The 18,568-nt window shown below is 41.2% G+C and overlaps 1 protein-coding gene across 1 annotated transcript; it reads left to right on the top strand.

Annotated features, from left to right (window-relative positions):
• Positions 1–9,832: 9,832 nt before the first annotated feature.
• opn8a (opsin 8, group member a) lies at positions 9,833–13,175 on the top strand (the record flags this gene model as incomplete). The annotated part of the gene is made up of 4 exons (XM_079754233.1): positions 9,833–9,839; positions 10,098–10,391; positions 11,687–12,012; positions 12,864–13,175. 4 exons carry the CDS (start codon positions 9,833–9,835, stop codon positions 13,173–13,175), a joined length of 939 nt encoding a protein of 312 aa, XP_079610359.1.
• Between the last annotated feature and the right edge of the window lie 5,393 nt (positions 13,176–18,568).

The raw sequence follows: 18,568 nt of genomic DNA, 5'->3' as shown, positions 1-18,568 counted from the left end.
TTTGAAGAAACGCATAATATGGACACAGTCACACAGGCAAGCAGATTTAAAAATCTAAAGATTGAATTATCGTACCAAAAAATGTTTCCAAAACTTTACAATTTCTTTCATTTTCTGCACATTTTCAGATACTTTGGACACAAGTGTACTAAAAAATCATGGACACATGTATGTGAAGACACACTCACAGATATTAACACACAATATATGCACACACACACACACACACGTGCCCACACGTATGCACACACAACCGCCGCCTTTGTGAAAGCCGTACGGGTCGTCGGAGCATAACTTTTCGGTGCCAAAATGATTAAACAAATGCCCCCTTTGTGGGCCGCAGCCTTGATTAAACTGAGTCGTATGTGCACCGCCGAGAAAGCAACGCAGAAAATGAGCCTTTGGTGGTGCCAAATTTACTCGCCCTGTTAAAACATCGTTGCTGTCAAAGTTGTTTTTACTCTCTCTCTCCTGGAAACTAAATTTATCATGCCTCTCAAGAGTATGGCGATTTTTGCACATGAATGAGCATGATTATTTGTGCACAAAATAAACATTGAAACGTTATATGCGCTCGCGGTTGCAGAATGCTGACACCAATACATTTCAACAAGTGATTACTTACGGGGGCCACAATAGAAGACAAGATGGAGATGTTGCGGCTTATTAAGCAAACTATTGGATGCTGAAATCTAACCGGATCATTCACGAACATTGGGAAATCAGACAAAACCGTCCAATTTGCTCGACAAATTACCAGACACGAATCCATTTAAATTCTTCCTTTTCATTTGCTTTTTTTTTCTATACTTGTACTGTATTATTTTTATTTTTTAAGTAGTATAAACTAAAAATGAGGAAGGAGTCATCTGTTTCCACTTATCAGGTGAACACAATGTGGTGCTGCTGGTAGCCTAGAAGTCTAATCCTACTTGCTCCTACATTATGGAGTTTCCCAACGTTAAGTCTTAAAAGATTATTCTCAAAACAACAGAACTTTTTTTTTGGTCAAAAGTGTTACCCCTTTAATTTAGAAAGGTCAAACTGAGCGTACACAGCGGTGCTCAAGTATGTCTGCTGTCTGTTATACAATGGAGGACGTATGAGGTTAAGTCACTCATAAAGAAAGCACTCCTGCCACCTAGTGGTGGAGTGCTGTAAGCTCCTAGCCGAGGCAATGAACGGCATTTCCCACTGGGAGCAAGAGAGTGACAATGTTTGTATTGTACTTCTGTGTTTCTCCTTTATCTTGTACATTCTGGACGGATATCACAAGCTTATCTCTACCGTTAAGATCATGTCTACTGCCATGATCACAACTACATTTTATTTTTGTAATGTCTCTGGAGGATCAACTATAGCTGCCGGGCATTTCCATCATCTGTCATCATTCATTTACGTTTGCTTCCATTTTCATATTCTACCATAGTATCACACGAGTAACAGAAATGCTTCATACAGCTCTGGTCATACTCAAAATCCCTGGTGTACCATTAAGGCTCAGTCCTTACGGCAGCACCCCGGGTTCGATCCCAGCCCGCGGTCATTTGCGCACTCTCTCTCCCATACCTTCCTGTCTTACTCACACTGCAGCTCTCATGAATAAAGCATGCAAATGATAAAAGAAAAGAAAAAAAAATTCTATATCAAGTGAAAACACTCTGGAGAGACGGATTGATTGAACAATGCCCTGGTCGTCCCCGTGGCCCTTGGGAGATCCTGCTTTGGAAGACGCTAACAATAACTCGGACCCGGCTATTAGGATAAGATACGACAGCGCCAGTGGACAGTGGAGACGTTGCTGGAAGACAGTTTCTCCCTTGAGTAGGTCTGCGGCTCTGCTCAGCGGTCACACACACACACACACACACACACACACACACACACACACACACACACACACACACGTGCGCGCGCACACACACATAGAGCTGGGGGGATCCGCCAATTTGCCTGAATAACTCTTAATTGCTAATGTAATTTAAGGTTTGAAAAGCAGAGCATGAATACGGAAAGGTGTGCCTCTCAAGCAATGAGTCTCCTTCAATAACCATTCCCTATTTGAATACGTGACCATGTTTTAACCTCAGTCGTTATCACCATTATCTGTAACAAATAGATCTCATGAAAATGTACATTTAATACATTTTATAGAAACATTACACAAACGGTACTGGGTGGTACAATTGGACTACGCTTACAAATCTTTTCATCTTACTTTGAATAACTGATCAAATCACATCCTTGGCTATTAGGTGTGTGGTTTTGCATTTTCCTCCATGACCTACTTGAAATACACATAAAAGAAACGCATATGTGGGCACTAATTAATAATATAATCAATACATTTTCACAAATTAAGACCAGACTATAAAGGCAAACGGATTGCAAGAAGTGCGACGCCCCATTCGTGGAGTTAATTGTAACAGTGAAATAATTACATGACAGCTGTATTATCTACAATTTTTGATTTGTTTTGTACATGTTTCTAATTATTTTTCACGTTGGAATTTAAAGCAAAGGTCTATTTCGATTTAGTAAGAACATATTTTAGTGGAAACATAATTTAACAGATTTTGTATTTTTCTTTAAAGATTCAACTCCCAAGGACAGGGTGTTGCTTAATCAACAAGGCACTCCTGAGTGTTTCACTAGATTTTATTTTTTATGTACGATTTATTTTAGCATTTTTATGCTTTATCCACGAAGATACTATAAGTTAGGCAGAAAGGTATGGGAGTGAGTGACATGCATCGATTGACCATGGGCACCAATCAAACCTGGGTCTCTGCCGTAAGAACCGAGCCTTTATAGCTCTACTCGTTAAGCAACCAGAGCAACTGGCATATTCTGACAGTTGCTGAGAGCAATTACTTGGAAAGACTTGTTACTTAATTCAGTCGGTGTCCAATTAAGTTAGGCCTACTGTGGAATTGACACTCATCAGTACCGTATGTTCAAGACACCGACCATCTCCTATTCCACTCATCATCTCGTATAGCAACATAAATATAAAACGTCACTTAAATAAAATCCTTACGATAAGGTTTTTAATGGGGGAAATTAATCCCTGGATGTTCTCGAATGATTTACTTACTGAATGATTGATTGATTTTTTATTCAGATAAAAAAAGTATGTTTGCGTCTGGAGGGTTCTTGTCAGAATGGATGAGACAGCAAGCACTATATTAATTATAGATATGAAGGCTCAACATTTTGTTATGGCTTTCAATTTCAATCGGATTTGTCATTAATTTCTGAGAAAGAACATGAATCCAGAAATTATCCAACTTATACCTCATTCACTTGTTGTAGCAATACCCATGCTGCATGCCCCACAGTGGGCTTTGCCGGGCTCCTCTAGACACAAGGTGGTCATGTTTTTCTAAACCGGTTTATTGTAGATTTGCAGACAATGAAGCATGAAGATGGTGATTCTCCTGGCTGCCATGTAAGTGAGGTGTGGTGATGGCTGGTTTAACATGTGGCACATTGATTGCTAATTGTGCAAAAGGTATGCAACCTCAACCAGCCCCAGAGTCCAATCAGTCTGTCTCCGGCCAGGGGAGGCTGCTTAAAACAGCCATCATCCACACACACACTCAATACTTGTGTTGTGATTAACTGATGATAAATCACATTTCCACCTGACTAAATTAACAATAAATAACAAATTGCTTCCAAAAGTCTGACGCTACATTGTACTTTCCTTTAGTTTTAAACATGTAAGTATGTAACAGTAAAAAGAACGGTATCGGTAAAATAACAGTATATAACCGTATAGAAGAGGGTGAGTCACCAACCTTTACCTAATGTAAAATCCATAGCAGGAGCTAGGTGTCATTACAGTTTATGAGCACAGAGGCCGCAGTGTAGGACAACATGGGTCGGCTTCATGCCAGGTAACATGGTCCATGGTCAATGTGTGATATTTAAACTAGCTTTAGTCTACTTCCTGTACCCTGGGACATAACAACAGCAGACCCATAATTAGTGTGATGACCACCTGTGGATGTCCTTTGGTGATACCTATGTGAAAAGGGCTTGTACATCGGAGTGCATCAGGGGATTTATGTTGCAGATTCTCCTACATTTCGTTGACAACTCTACAACTCGAGAGTTGCATTAATGTAAATTCCTAAATAATTGTTGTGTCGTAAATATATTCGGTATATTCATGACACAAATATTATTTCACAATGACAAGTCATTTCATGATTAGTTACCAAACAACGACCCAGACACCCTTACTACCATTAACATTCCTAGGCTCCTATATTTCTAAAATGGAGGCATTGTGATGTGAGGTCAAAATGAAACACGTGCACATCATGTAAATTTGGTTCCTGTATGAGTGTCATGATTCACCAAGAGCAACACCGGCCGCACCTTAAAGATAACGCACTGATACCTAATAAGCCAGAGCCTTGTCCACCTCTGTGATTTGCCTGTTCTGTATTCAAAATGAGCTTCCTTCCGTAAACAGCCACTACTAGATACACAATCGACTGCTTTGAAGATGTTGTCCCTACACAGAGACCTCTCTCTCTCTTGTACACAATCAGACAATCAGTCTACCCATTTATGTATAATACGATTTTAAACAATGGTGGCGACAAAGTGAAGTGTCGCAAACAAAACCATTATTTTATCGGATATAGACTGAGTAACAATGTTTAAGGATAACAGAAATCCATTCTGCACTGAATGCTTTTCTCAGATCTCAGTATGTTTTTGATTGACTTCCACCCTTTATTTCCAAGGCAACGCGCGTCACTCTGAATGGCTATTTTGAACAACGTCAGACCGTTGTCATTCTTGGAAATTAATTGCTGCCCAGCCAATGCCAGACTCATTTTCATTGGGAAATGCAAGCATGAATATCAGGACAGTCTCACAAGGCTGAGAGTTCTGGGAAGGAGGAGGTAGGCGATATTCCCATGGTAACGACCCAGGCCCAGGGCTATTTTTGTTAAACCCTTTCCATTTGGTAGTTAACCGCTTGACCCTGGGCCCTGCTGTGAAAGCTTTTATCACATTTTTTGAAATGGTGTTGTCTCGATGACCTCACACTGTGCGAGCTGCGAGTAGATAAGTGTGCGTGTTTTTGCCCTTTCCGGAACTGGAAGTGCAAGTTGCAATCAATAGCAAACACCAATTAAGTGTAGTTTAACAATGTAGCTCTCCGAAGCATCTGTTCAGTCGTTCTCTCTAGAAAGGGTATCGATGTCATGCATCACAACATGGTTAGAATCGGAGGTCAGACAGTGAACACATATTCTTGCAAATGGCAAGAATATGTGGCGAGGGACAACCCATTAGGCCGCAGGTAGTCTGCAGCCATCAGAGGGTCCCCAGTACCTTTTCAGCACAGTCACTTCTGCACTACCCTTCCACCTTGACTCTCTCATGCTGGGGAAAGAAAGAGTGATGGCTCCTCAATGAAGAAATTAAGATTTCGATGCAATCAAATACAATCTATAGACACATTATTACCATGCATAATTAACACAGGCACTGTGTTAACATGCCTTCTTAAAAGGCTTTTGAAATTATCGGAGACGATGAGAACATGATAGTATAGAACGTGTAAGGTCCATCTTAAGTCACATCTCAGGTATGTGTCAAATCCAAACATACACTTTTTTTAAACACACAAAGTATTTTATGTCCAGTGAATTACCACCTCTCGCATCTTAGCATACAGTGAATAATGACATGCTTCTTTTTTTTTGTACATGTTCTGTTTGGTTAGAAGATAAATATGGTTGTTTATTTCCAATCAGTGGATGGGCCGGCTTACTTCACCAGGGGATTACCATACTTCAACCTAATGCAACAGTACCAAAAACATCAGCATTATACAAAGCTTCTTCCACTCAAATTTATTTTGATGGCCATCAGTAAAGAAAAGTGTATATTGTGTCTATTGTTTGGTGGGCTTTGTAAATAATGGCGGTGCATTCGTTTGAGAAGGATGTCGCGGTGACTCTTGAGGCAGAGCCACTTCATTTCATGGTTCAGTTGAACCCTTTAGGCCAGCCTGATGACACAGCTGTGCCAGGGGATATCTTCCAGCCCCATAGCTCTTAAGAAGACATCTGCATCTTAACAGAATCAGAATCAGTATCTCTTTATTGTCATTGCAGAAAGTGCAACGAAATTGGGGTAGAGGCTCTCAAAATAAGTGTTTAAAAAAAAAAAAAAAAATTAGACAAAATGAGAAAAGGGCTATTTTTAAAAAAAATATATAGAATGTTAAATAATTCAAAACCAAATATATATATTTAAAAATGTCAGCCGATTTTAAAGGACAAATTGGTATGATAATGCAATAATTTATAATTCTGCATTAGTTTGTGTTTGATCTGATTGCCCTGTAGCGCCTTCCAGAGGGCGACAGTTCAAACAGGTTATGGCCTGGGTGACAGTAACAGTAATTAGCATTCATTATACAAGTACGCTAAATATATGTTATTTGCATGAAGAGGAGACTATCCCCAAGCCCAAGAGCACCCACCCAGCCTGCCATAATGGATATCGCCCAGTAGCTCCCCCCCTTTGGTGATGAAATAGACTGTGACTATATCATCACTTAATTGCCAGGCATCATGGACCCTTTTAGAGTTCACATACTGCCGCAACAGGGCAACAGATGAAAGCAATTTACAACAGTGCAAGGCGACTGCCAGCTCGTCGGGAGTAGTTAGGGTTAAGGGTCAGCTAGGAGGGGCTGGGGAAGAATTCTGTGCATACAAAACAAACAACCATGGTTGTTTACTTGTTCAACAACAAGTCCTATGTTACTATGTCATGTCAACAGCAAATCAAGCCTCGTCTCTCTCTGCTGTTTACCTGGGGATCGAACTGGCAAACTTCTGGTTATAGGTCAACCCGCTCTTCCTCCTGAGCTAAGCCAACCACCATATCACCGTATCACATCAGATGGCTGGGGAAATTCAGGGAGCCCCCCCCCCCCAGATATGGTCGAAATCAGGACCATCTCGCACCTCAGAGAGCCCACTGACTGAGGATCTCCTGCCGCTATGGGGGTGGCACCCAGCAGGAGCGGAGGGAAGTACGGTCGGTTGAACATACTGCAAGGGGTCCACTTCCCGGTCTACAGGTCATTTAAGCACCAAGCGGTGAGTTTACCAGATCAGGGGAAATCATTCAGGACTCCAGCCATCCGAACAACCTTCTGTTCTCCAGGCTGAGGCTTGGAAAGAGATGCGTTTTTTTTTTTTTGTAGGGAGGCGAGGAAGGAGCTTCTACCCTTAAGCATTACAGCATTGTGATTGAGGACAATACCGAGAGAGAGAGAGAGAGAGAGAGAGAGAGAGAGAGAGAGAGAGAGAGAGAGAGAGAGAGAGAGAGAGAGAGAGAGAGAGAGATCTCTGATTGTGAATCTAGTAGTGGCTGGTTAAGGGAGGAAGCCAATTTTGAATTCAGAACAGGTAAACAGCAGAGAGAGAGAAGGCTTGGTTTGCTGTTGACATGACATAGTAACATAGGACTTATTTTTAGAGTAAACTACCATGGTTGTTTGCATTGTATGCACAGCATTCTTTGATAAGCATTTAGAACATCCCCAGACTGACCAATGCACGAGGTGGCACTTGCAGATATTATTACTTTATTAGTATGAGTATGTACCGTGAATTTGTGGGCGTTAATTGGCGTAGTGGATGTGGACACTTATGTGGTTTGAAGTATCCCTTCTCATCCTCAGCCACAGTGTGTGCGATGTGTGCGTGTGCGAGAGAGAGAACACACACGTATGCGCGTACGTGTCAGACCAGTATATCCCCAGTGGATGACATTTCTCATGCCACCACTTAAACAGTTTTTCTGTGCATAGGACGACTATGAAAGCTTACAGCTGACCCAAATCGACCAGTGGGCTGAAACCTTGCAGGGCTTTCCGGATCGAGAGACACATCAGGGTTGGTGGAGTGGGGAGGGTGAACGCAGCGAAAGTAATATTATTTGTTGCCAGGTTTTAAGTGCCGAATGAGAAATGGAACCTATATATACGTCCAAGCTGTCGCAAACCGTGGACATCGGGGTTGGGCTTTACCTCGTCGTCGTCGGTGAGTCAACTTTATCACTTTTTGTTTAAGGAATCCAGGGGATATTTTAAAAAGATGATAAGAACATGAATGTGGGCACCTGATATGGATTAAGCATCCCTGGATTTGGGTTAATTGCAAATGGCGAATGCTGTATTTAAAGACCTCAGTTAAACCACCTGTAAACATTTATCAATGATTAAAATAAATAAACTTTAAAAACTGATTGGTATATATTTGATTTTTTTTTTGTTTTAATGTTTTATTTATTATTTTTTAAACCCAAGCTTTTACAGTTTAGAAAACATTACATTTTCACTTCTAAGATAAACAACGTTTATTACATGAAGAAGAGTTGCGATCATACAAAATAACAAAAGGATACTTTCTTGCAGTTCTACAGACTTGTAGAGAGACTCAAATAGTTACTCATCAAGTCTGTGATGGACACAAATTCAAGTCCACAAATATATCCATTGTTATTTTAGTTTTCTTAAGCTCTGGTGATGTGTACAGCAAGCCCTTCACAAATAACCAAATCTAATACTGCTCAGCTAAGTAATATCAAATCGAAATTGAAATGACTTCCTGTTAGGAAGTGTATGGTTAGTTTCTTATGCATAGATCAAAAGCAGAATGTTGTATTCTGCCATAATCATAGGTTTCATAAACAATCTCATCAAAGCTCAAAAACAAAGTTCACGTAAACTCAACAAGTTCAACCAGCGCTGTGTAGGGCTAAAGCAATAATTTTCCAACACATACATTTATTTCTCTTTTTTTTCATCTTTCATTTGCATCCATTTCCATTCCAATCCTATACTCAAATGATAGGGAGTGCAATCTGGTAATTTATATTTATTAGTGTGCTTAGCATGGGAGAAACTGTGTGAGATTGGAATCATGTGGTCAGTGTGCTAACTCAAATCACAGTGATACATGGTACCAGGAACCCATGAGCAATTCAAACATATCAATACATCTATCTATCTTTAATGTGGGTTATGTTTTATTCATAAATTGATAGTCGTTTGTAACATAATTGATAATCTAATCTTTGGAAATAAATGAAATAAATGTAATGCCTCTTAGTCTGTCTCATCAGATGTTCTTAATGCTGAGAGTGGGCATGCGACAGTTACTGCACACTTGAATAGAAGACCAAGGAACCATACGGCAGCTGAGTATAAATAGAGTCTTTAAGTGCCAGACGAACTACCTTCTACCTGCCCTTCCATCCATCCATCCATGGATCCATTTAGCCACCTACCCACCGAACCATCGTACCACACAGGTATAACAGGGAGGTGATGTAATGTTACCTTATGTAGTCACGTCATTTCTTGTATGGCCAGTAGGCTTTGCATTCATGTTAACACTTTCACAATGGAAACGGCAAAAGAACACATCTACCAGCGATCTTGATGGTGGGACCCAAATGTACTAATACAAAGAAATGTTCAATCTCGCTTAATTCTTTCAATCTTCTGGCATTCTAAACCTAACCATAATAGCTGTTCAACCATTGCCGGCAAAACATATCCTTTGGTGTTTATACTTCTTTATTTTTTTGAGTCTTCATCAAGTGTTTTTTATATTTATCCTTGCATGTTTTTGTTGGGGGCCTAGTTTTGTTAAGTATAATCCTACCAAGCCACTGTTCGAACCATGTTGTTAGTGTACTTTTCTGGTTATCATTAGAATAGATCTGGAATGAGTCTATGACATATCCTAGAAGAGATCCTGCAAGTCTATTAAAAATGGACTGTCAGTGTGACATAATACAATTCATAATAATCTATGGGTCTGCTTCTCATCCCTTCTTGCACAGAAAACTAACACAAATATGGTAATAACACACAAAGTAACAGCAATGGATTGAAAGTTAGTTCTTGAAACGATATTTCAAACACAAGGCCATCGCTCTGATTAGTGGACTTCACTTGAATCACCAAGATCGCTGTCTGCAACGAGAGACATACTACTCTCTCAATTTCCTCCTCTTCCCCCCCCTCCCCCCGACAGCCATCCTGTCGGTGATGGGGAACACGGCGGTGCTGGTCATCTCCGCCCGCAGGCCCACCCAGCTCAAGGGCCCCGAGCTGCTGGTGGTCAACCTGGCTGTGACCGATCTGGGCATGGCCCTCAGCATGTACCCCCTGTCAATCGCCTCCGCCTTCAACCACGGCTGGCTCGGCGGGGACGCCTCCTGCCTCTACTACGGCCTCATGGGCATGGTGTTCAGCGTGGCCAGCATCATGAGCCTGACCCTGCTGGGGATGGTCCGCTACCTGGTGAACGGAAATCCCCCGGAGACGGGTGGGTTCGGTGCACCGTTGTTGAATGTGTGGTGGAGGAGATCGGAGAAGCCCACGTGGTTCTGTGATGGGTTATTGAATTGGTGAGAGGTTATGCTGGGGAACAGATAACTGTGCCTTAACCAATCTTGTTATCAATAGTACGGTTCACCTCTTTGAAGATTTGGTTTTACATACTGCTATGCCAGTGAACCTAGGGGACGTTGGGTCCAATCCGATTGTTGTTATGACTGCAGTTTTACCACTGCAGCAGAACCAGTAAAAAAAAGATCATGTCTGCGATCACACATGTAGGTGTCGGAGATGGGTGAGTGCACAAGAGATTTCAATTTTCTCATGCATATTGCTGTGCAGGAATGCTTCTACTGTCTCCTGACGTTACCAATTACCATATGAAGAGGGAAAGCTCTGGCTTGACCCTATTACTAAACAAACAACACAATTATCATTGTACATAGTACGTACACCGTATGGACAATGAACCGACAGAAGTTCAGTTCTGCCAATTTATATTATCCTGAACATACAAGTTTGCATTCGGTTTAGCCAAACAGATTAATTTCAGACTGCATTGCTGCTGCTGATTGGAAAAACAAATCCCAACTCCCATTATGAATAGATCATCTTCAATAGTAAAGGTTACAGCTGCTAGAGCCATTCCAAGTCTTAAGCTACACAGAGAAATTCAATTCAATAAATAAAACCGGCAGGAATTCACAGAGAATTGCTAACACCCTGATGAGCAAGGAGTATCAGTGTGTGCACAGACCACAGTGTGTTGGCCACCTCTCACATCAAGGGAGTGCAAATTACATTTTATAATTAAAGGTTGTTATAACATTTGTTTCACATATCCAAGTACTCAATCATGGAGGTTATTACATTCCGTCTGATTCGGCAAACCAAAATCTTAACAATCCCACTCCTTTAGTTTCTTATATACCAGGATAGTGTGAAGGCAAGGTTGTTCCACCTCGCATCTAAAAGGCACTGGGTTCAATCCCAAGTGCACATCGCCTCTGTGCACGAATTCCAAAGCAAGACGCCTCACCCCTGAGACTGCCCCTAACAACGTGATTCTGAATCACTTGAAGTCCCTTTGGATAAAAGCGCCTTAAGCCTGTAGTCACCGAACAAACGAAGATGCGACTAATGATGCTTTGTTCATAGACGAGGGCAAACGCCTTCAAAGCACACACAGCACCATAATCAGCTATGGCTGATTCCTTTACGTCGTACACCTGAATGATGAGTAAATCCAGCATCGTCCTCAGTTTCCCTATTTTTCCCCCTCAGGCAACAAATTTGAAAGAAAGACCATCCTGCGTGTGATAAGCGGGATCTGGCTGTACTCGGCGGCGTGGGCCGTCTTCCCTCTGCTGGGCTGGGGCAGCTACGGCCCCGAGCCCTTTGGCCTGGCCTGCTCCGTGGACTGGATCGGGTACAAGCGATCCCTGAACCACTCCAGCTTCATCGTGACCCTGGCCTTGCTCTGCGCCCTCATCCCCTGCCTGCTCATCCTCTTCACCTACTCGGCCATCGCCTGGAAGCTGCACAGGGCATACCGCTCCATGCGGAACGGTGACTTCCACTACGGCAACATAGAGAGGAGGATCACTCTCGTAAGTGTAGATCAGCGTGAGGGCGGTAACCGCGCCGATAGTTTGTTGCTCGGGCTGGGAAAATGCATATTATAGCTATTAACGTTAAATGTGGGGAGGGAAACCACTCTCATTTGCATTTGCACTCACCGTGACTACCCCTGTGAGGGAACTGGTGCGAAATATAGCAAGGGAAATGGAGAAAATGAAAGGTGGCAAACATGGTGGTTGTTTCGGGAAACTGTGTGCGATGGAGCGCGAAAGGTCAGCGTCTCAGGATTTAACACGTTAAGGTGTCTGTGCACTAACCAAAATAGATTCTGCCCCCGAGGGTTCGGCCATCCATCGTTTGATATTGAAGAACAAAATCCAAAAGAAGCGGAGTCTATTAAAGTCTTTATTAATGGAATTTAATGGAGTATACATTTTTTTATTAAAAGGTGTTTGGAAAGGCTATAATCGAGTAACGCTCATCTCAAAACACCACTGTGGGTCTCCAAGTGGGGGTGCATACGTTATGTTGGAAGTGTCGTTGATACCGCTTCTTTTGCAGTGCTCCAAAATCCTTACATCCCTTTCCCGAGCTTCCCAGGAATTAAGCGTCTTACTGAATTAATGAACAGAGGTCCCCTAGGACTTCAACTGAACAACTCCATGGTTGTCATGAATCTAAATTCAAAAGGAGTCGAGCACCAACAACACCACAACACTTTGAATCAGATTCAAACATGACACCTCAGGGGCTTATTCTCAGTCATCCCCTCCTCTTTTCTCTTCATCCCCTTATGCTTCCAGCTCAATGTTCTGCATCTCCTCGGTTTTCTCATTCCCCTGTTCCCCCCCACCCCATTCTCTCATTTCCCCCTGTCTAGATGGCGGTGATGATAACCCTGGGCTTCATGTTGGCCTGGTTGCCGTACGTGTCAGTCAGTGCATGGAGCATGTTTCACCCCGCCGACCAGAGTGGCAGTCTCCCTCCAGTCATCAGCCTGCTGCCCTGCCTGTTCGCCAAGACCTCCACCGTGTACAACCCCTTCATCTACTGCGTCTTCCAGCGCTCGCTCGGAAAGCACTTGTGTTGTTGTTGTGGTGGTGGTGGCGGTGGCGATGGGTCGGCCATTGAAATTAAGAAGCGGGATTATGCACCGTGCAATAGCACCGGCCCCGTGGATCTGAGGATTTGAGTGGGAGATAGGAAGCAAGGCGGATGAGAACCCTGTTGCCATGGGCGGCAGGGTGGGAGAGAGATGAAACGCTTGACTTTGCAAGTTCCTCGTGTTATCTTTTGCATTTTCTCCCTCGTATAGGGAGAATACACCCAGACCGATTCAGTTATTTGTTATTTATTGCTATTATTTGTTGTTGTTTTTTTACTAGTGCAAACATTGACCAACTGTTGATGCCATTTCAGGCATTTTCCAAGTTATTTTAATTATTCAGCCGCCACGGCTGCAGCATTGCTTTGTATAGCCACACAAACACAGAGGAATTAATTGAATTTGTCATATAGCTGTGTATGCAAACATTTCTGAGACCAGACATGAAAGAACCCCCTACGGGGAGCATGGTTGTTAATGCATGGAGCAATGCTGCGCTGAAGATTCCTGCCACAAAAGGGAACAGATACCGTCAATAGCTGGATTAATTATTGAACGGGTAAATGGAAGCAGTTTAAATCCTTTTTGCCATAAACATCTACGCATTCATGAAGAGAATTTATGAATTCCAATGTTGGTATTTTAAAATCATACTGTGACGCACAATGTGTTAATTTGCTACAGGGATGCACACAAACACACACACTCAAGCTTCAAAGAGTAGTTGAGCAAAAGAGTGCCTGGAAATGTATCATGCACAGTGCAAATGTATTTTTGTATGGTGAGGCTCATGTATTACTGCTGCCTTCTGTCCGTCTCAAATATACTGTTAAAAAGTAAATGGTCAACTCTGTGGGATTGATAAATACGTTATTTGTGTTACAAAATGACCCTAAGATAGGTCATCTTTCGGTTTCGATTTGAAAAATCCAACTTGATGGCAAGTGAAGTCCTAAAATCCATAAATCTTACAGAAGGCCCAGGGGAGCCCAGCAGGTGGTTTTCATAATAATACATTCAAGCCAGAGATGAAAGTAACCTTTGGCTGTTGGCTATGTGTTGTCGTAGCAGGGAAAAAAATGAAAGTACAATAAATGGAATTATTCATGAAGTTCCAACCCAAAAAGTGCAAGGATCATGTGAGCATGTGAAATGAATCAAAAACTTACTCGCATGTGCTTCTCCAACAAGCATTAAAAATAGCATCTCCGAAGGAGGTACTTCACTGAGCCGCATTGGGGATTTTTATACAATGAAAAACAACAATTTGAGCATGAGGTTGTCTACCCAAATGTCATGAAAGACAGGCAAAGCAACTATTTTTTTGCAAAAACATTGTAGGAAAATGGACTGGGGTACTTTGTGATTGCATTATAAAATATCCATAAGTACACACAAGAAGCCATTACAAATTTCAGAATTTCTCAAAGAATGTTTCAATGTCAAATCATCCATTCCGGATGGATAGAAAAAATTGGTAAGAATAAATTAACAACATCTGTTATGTAACAGGTCAGGCTAAATGTTATCTTTCTGCAGGCAGACTCCGTCTCTGCAAAAATAATCATTCTAATCATAGACATTCCAATGCAAACATTATAGTCTTTACTACATTCACCTTAGCTTGAGTATTATTCGTACTACTAAGAAGTTTTGCTTATAAGCAAAATAATCATTTCAATAATTGGTACTGTTTTCAGTTACATTTTGCGAGGCCACTAACCGAAAGCCAAAAGTGTACCATTTCACCCATGATGTTAATATAAGATAGAGGTCTACCTAATCACCACTATTGGCACGTTATTCAACACCTCCACGATCTTAAGACCTTATCGAATACATAGCAACTCGGCTCACACTTGACAGTCTGACACCCACGGATAAAATAGACTAGCGCTGAGGGCTTGATGAGGGTTAAGCTCTATTAGATAGGTCACCGACCAGATCAAGAAGCTCAAGCACTAGAGCGTTGCTCTGCATCGCTTATCTCCGTCTCACAGTTCTAGGTGTTTTTTTTCCTTTTTTAGTCTTTTCTTCCAGTGTGTGGCTGTGATCCGCAAAGAATGGATGGACCACATATCGGGGTTGTACATTAGAATGCATAATGGGATTGTTTTTGTTGGCGCTAAGCCACCAGATTGAGAGGACTCAGGGTAGTACTGTAAAATCCTAAATCATTGCAGTTATACCGTCACTTAGGCGAATCAAAAGGTTGTTTGGCCACCTCTCCCACGGGGGAACGCTGGGGCACTTTCAAACACGTTTCCCAATAATGACAAGAAATTGCACAAAGCATTACTAAACAATACATCAAATAATATAACTGCTAACATAGTAACTCACATTCTAATGCTCAATATTTTTGGGATGGTTTCACGCATCAATGAAAATGTAACTTTGCAAAGAACTTTGCGACAGTCATACATAGACAGTGATTTTCCTCTCATTAAAGTATATATAGCTAGTGGGACGGCAGGATGTTTACATTTGCTGCTGCAGTAGTCACACCACACGTCCGCCTTCTCACAGTTAATGTCAAAGCAGTCATGGTAATTAACCATTAAAATAATGAGTGAAGGATTTCAAGCTCGGTTGCCACCGATCCACTTCATCGTCCAATAAGCTTTCGCAGCCTTACTTCATCAGGAGGCAGTTTTTTTTTTTTTTTTAGGTTTTGCAGTTTAAAAATCATAACCATGCATACCCTTCGATCCTCTTTGTGTGATGGCACGCCAGACTTTAGCTATATATCAGTGGCCATATTGCACCCACCCCCAAAATAAATGTAAATGAAAATGTAATTGTTTCCGGCAAACTCCCCCATATTTTTGCTCAACAAGTCGCAAGGTATCTCTTTTTTTTTTTAACTCTTCAAATTATTTTACGACGGCTTTTTCAGTCAATTGATATTAAAGTCATACCGAATGTGAAGAAGTTTTGCCGAGATGGCGTCACCTGAGTGCGTTCATCTTGATTCTAAACAATAGCTGGGTGGTGCAAGTGGAAACCTAATTAAGGAAGGCTCGACTTTGACAACTACGTTGTTTTTTTACAGTTGTGGCTTAAAAATTTAGGCATGTTTTGCGAATTTAAACTTACCTGGTCGGTCGGTTGAACTGCTTCATGGCGGCGTTTCCAATAGCCTGGAAACCAGACGAATCTCGCATGTTTATTTGCTCTGCAGATAAGGTCTGGCTCCTACGGAAGAGGATTAGGGCCACACATAAAAAAAAAACTTTATTGACTTTATTCTCAGAATTCTGAGAAAAATGTCGGTATTCTGACTTTAATCTCAGAATTCTGACTTTAAAGTCAGAACTACGGGTACCTGTAAGGACCAACCTCCTTGGGAGAGACACTTTGCTTTATGCAGTAGGAGGAAGAAGAAGAAGCCATTTCGTTAATGGAAGACCAAAAGGTGAGTGAAACTGGCACCAAAACAACACATGTTCCAGTTTCACTCACCTTTTGGTCTTCCAATAACGAAATGGTTTCTTCTGGAACCCCTCGAACCCGCAAGAAGTCGCTAAGGGAAGACATCTTAGCACAAGTAGGCTAGGGCTACTGGCTACTCTGCGTGTGGTTTCCTCCTATTGCATAAAGCAAAGTGTCTCTCCCACGGAGTTTGGTCCTTACAGGTACCCGTAGTTCTGACTTTAAAGTCAGAATTCAGACTTTTTTCTCAGAATTCTGAGTTTAAAGTCAGAAATTTGAGATTAATGTCAGAATTCTGAGAATGCAGTTTTTAATTTAATATAGAATATCATAATAATTATTTTCCATTTTTGAGGAGTAGGCCTATTTCCAAAATAATATTTATTAAGTTGTTTTGTTCCTTTAGAGTTTGTTTCTGAATAGTTTTTCAGCCATTATTACTAGTGGTACACAGGGGAACAGCAGGAAGTAAATACATGGGGTTTTATTCTGTAATTTTCAATTATAGAAAGAATTATGTATTGATAATTGAAAATTAACATAGTGGTTTATATTGTTCAATGAGGATGAGAGGAGGAGGAGAAGAGAGAGAGATAACTGGAGGATTAGGAGACAGACGGGGGAGAGTAGGGAGAGGAGGAAAACGGGGGAGGGACATAAGAGGTGAAGAAGAGACAGATGTTGTCAATTGATGTTTTGTGTTCATTTTAGTTTGCTAAATAAACAAACTGGGAGTACATGCAGTTGTTTGTTGACCGTTTCCCTCTCTATGGAGATGTTGCATATAAAGGCGGTGCAGGCCCTTTTTGCCCTTCCATTGCATGTGTAGGCTATTTATTTATGACATTTATAAAACCACTGCAGTTCCCAACCTTTGCTTTGGTGTATGAACACACATTATATTAGATGTGTTTAAACGTCATTGGATGGATGTGATCAATATATATGCAAATATTTGCTTATGATGGGCTCTTGAATTTTCATACTGAATAATATATGCAGTAGCACAATTCAAATCCTCCTATACAGATTCTGTATTGGTTTTATAAAAAGCCTATACATGCAGTGGAAGAGTAAACCGCCTTTATACGCAACTACATGCACTACATGAGTGTAACCGTCAACAGAAAAGGTCTGCAAAGCTACATACAACCCACTACCAGTCTATGTAGTTATTATTGTGCTACTGCATAATACATAGCATTATGCAGTAGCACAAAAATAATTGGATCCACTATGAGTGTTATGCAACACTAAAAACAACGTTCAAGTAATTGACGCGAGTTGCAATAGTTTGAATTGCACATCATAATCGTCATTGTATATCTCTTATATTGATATTGCCTATTCTTATCTGAGGGGATGAATTGCTTGACTTTAAAATGAAAGTTGTTTGACCAAGAAGCTTGCTAGGTTTGTTGTATGCTGTAATACGTATAATACGCTGTACGAACCTCATATTATTATTAGTTTATATATTTTGCTAAATCAAACAACAAGTGTGTCACGCTTTTGACTGTCTTTTTGTAATTCAACAATCCAACAATGTAAATGCTTTTGCTATAATTTCCATTTTGCATATATCCGTACCTGTCCACCAGAGGAAGTGGTTGAGGTCCTGTTGTGCCATTGTCGCCTATTGTCGTCTGCTTCAACGATGGACCCTTTTCCCAAAGGGTATGAATTTGGACACTTTTGACCAAGTCCACTGGAAAATAAACACATTTTAAGTAAGAATTAGGATTAAAAAAATATATACAATCTCAAATCCAATTTATACTGTCAGAAATAAAGTGTGAGTTTGACATAACTATATCTGGGTTGTGATGTAAAACTAAATTAATCCTTTGTGGTATGGTCGTCTCGTGCTAAGTATGACTCAGAGAGTGGTAAATGTTCAGCACGTGGTTTATTCTAACAGAGACACAAGCTAAACAAGCTTGCGTTCTGGAGGTGGTTCATGAAGCATCTCCTGAACACGGGTTAACAAACCACGCCTACATGTTCTAATTTACCCAGGTAAACCTTCGGTCTGTCTTGGCTTA

This window comes from Pollachius pollachius (genome assembly GCF_949987615.1).
Source record: "Pollachius pollachius genome assembly, chromosome: 16".
Taxonomy (NCBI): Eukaryota; Metazoa; Chordata; class Actinopteri; order Gadiformes; family Gadidae; genus Pollachius; species Pollachius pollachius.
This window is presented reverse-complemented; position numbering and strand designations above follow the sequence as displayed.